The sequence below is a fragment of the Fulmarus glacialis genome, unplaced genomic scaffold, assembly GCF_000690835.1.
Source record: "Fulmarus glacialis isolate BGI_N327 unplaced genomic scaffold, ASM69083v1 scaffold6800, whole genome shotgun sequence".
Lineage (NCBI taxonomy): Eukaryota > Metazoa > Chordata > Aves > Procellariiformes > Procellariidae > Fulmarus > Fulmarus glacialis.
Genome location: NW_009188247.1, coordinates 9,804 through 11,893, shown reverse-complemented (window position 1 = coordinate 11,893; position 2,090 = coordinate 9,804). Strand labels below are relative to the sequence as shown.

Sequence of the window (2,090 nt, the reverse complement as noted above, 5' to 3'; positions counted from 1 at the left end):
AGGGTAGTAGGAAAGAAAAGGTAATGAACGAATGACTTGGCATTATGTCCTGGTTGAAGTGGAGCAATGTAAAGCTACCAACTTTGTAAACAGTAACTTTGAAATTTAAGGCAAGGCTCACATGACCCCGTAAATAGTGTTGTGAATTTGGAAGTGGAAGTAGCAAAAGACATTCCCTATACATATTTCTCCTGCCAAAACTCTGCAGCAGACTGAAGAAGTCTTGGAGCTCCTCCTCTCCCATTTTCCTGCCTGCTGCCTCTGTTCCAATTTCAGTTGCAGTCCTAACACCACCTTGTTCATGTGGTTTGAAAGCCATTAAGAGGAGAAAAAGCTTAAAATGATCTTCCCCTTTGGTTTTGTTAGTCTTCAGTAAATCTAGCTCTACCTGCTTCTTATGAAAAATGCATATAAAGCAACATCTGTTTTTATCAGCAGAATGAACAGCCAATTACTTACATGTAGTTAACCCTTCTAAACAGACCAGTATTATGGACAGGCTTATAGTAATGCATTAGTATTGGAATTACCTTTGCAATTAGCTTACCAATTCTGGAACTCTTAGTATGTAAGAAGGATGTTTGTAAATTAAATTTTAAAAAGGGCCAGACTTCTGACTCTTAAATGTACTGTTTCTGTAGGATTCCTTTATGAAAACTAAAGGTAGCTGAATTGCTACCTTGTCATGGATTTGAGAGCTCACCTGTGATTTAGCATTTGTATTAAATAGTCTTAAATCTCTCTATACGAAACTGTATAACTTCATATAATCTATTATGTGTCTGTGTCTCATCTTCTGTCTCCTAGTAAAAGTTGTTACCTCTTAGCAGGCTGACCATGTGCTATCTTGACAAGCATGTCAAGAGTTGAAATAAGTTTAGCTTTCATTTGCTTTAGTTTAATGTAGAAACCTGCATCTTCAAAGGCAGTTTGTTGAAGAAATAGCTCAAAATGAGTAAGAACTGTAGGAGTGTGAGAAGCTCAAAGCACTGAATGCAAGAGGGTCATGTGCTATTGTGAAAGATACCAACCATGTATATAATGTTGCTGAATATGGTAAAACTGCACAACTTCATTAAGTGCCTATTTTTTCCAGTGCAGGAGTTTGAAGATGAAGCAAGCCTCATAGTGAGGACAGAAGAATCTCCTTGAAGTCAGATGATCTGAAATATTGACCATGTCTATTATGGATCATAGCCCCACCACTGGAGTGGTGACAGTTATTGTTATTTTGATTGCTATTGCAGCTCTTGGTGCCTTGATACTGGGCTGCTGGTGCTACCTGCGTCTGCAGAGGATCAGCCAGTCTGAAGATGAGGAAAGCATTGTGGGTGAAGGAGAAACCAAAGAGCCCTTTCTTCTGGTGCAGTACTCTGCTAAAGGACCTTGTGTAGAGAGGAAAGCTAAGCTAACTCCAAATGGCACAGAAGTACATAGCTAACTTCGAGCAACAGATGCATATGGACTATGCTTATGTGTGTAACCAGCAGAAGAATCTCTATACTGTGAAGAACCTGGTCACATGCACACTACTCATCAGAAAACACCCTGATGAGGATTAAGTAAGCTTTGTTTGCAACTGCATGCACTGAGAAGTTGCACTTTGCATCAACTGCGTATCCCAATTCCTCTATGACAGGAGCTGACTCACCTGGCGTAATGTCCATTGCCGGCAATGGACACAGGGATATATTGGTGTGAAGAGACTACTAGTGTGTTTTGTTACTTGAATGTTTAGCTGAGCCTATTTTGATGGAGCTACTACTGTAATGTGAACTACTTTACAACTGTGAACTGTAAATAGGCTGCCAAAGCTTTTTGCTTTGTGTTCCACAGCATATGGGAATAATATGATGCAACATACAAGGGGACTCTTGAACCACAACTGTAGATGAGATTCCAGGCCTTCAAAACCAAATCTGCAGTTAAAGCTTACTTCTGCTACTAACTTGAGTGCACAGCTGTGAAGTCAGAACTCCTACTCTTTACAGTTTATTGGACTGATGCAGAATACTTTTTTTAAAAGAAGGTATAAGCCTTCAGTAACATGTTGAGGGAGGAGACACAGGAGCTACAAGAAAGGAAGTGAT

At 39.8% G+C, this 2,090-nt stretch overlaps 1 protein-coding gene across 1 annotated transcript; it reads left to right on the top strand.

Annotated features, from left to right (window-relative positions):
- The first annotated feature begins 1,106 nt into the window (after positions 1–1,106).
- SNN (stannin) lies at positions 1,107–1,674 on the top strand. The gene has a single exon (XM_009577838.1). The coding sequence runs from the start codon at positions 1,178–1,180 to the stop codon at positions 1,439–1,441; it is 264 nt and encodes an 87-aa protein (XP_009576133.1). The 5' UTR covers positions 1,107–1,177; the 3' UTR covers positions 1,442–1,674.
- Positions 1,675–2,090: the final 416 nt, after the last annotated feature.

Bases quoted from the DNA above. Each gene is read 5' to 3' on its own strand.
- SNN (XM_009577838.1), top strand. From the start codon at position 1,178: ATGTCTATTATGGATCATAGCCCCACCACTGGAGTGGTGACAGTTATT.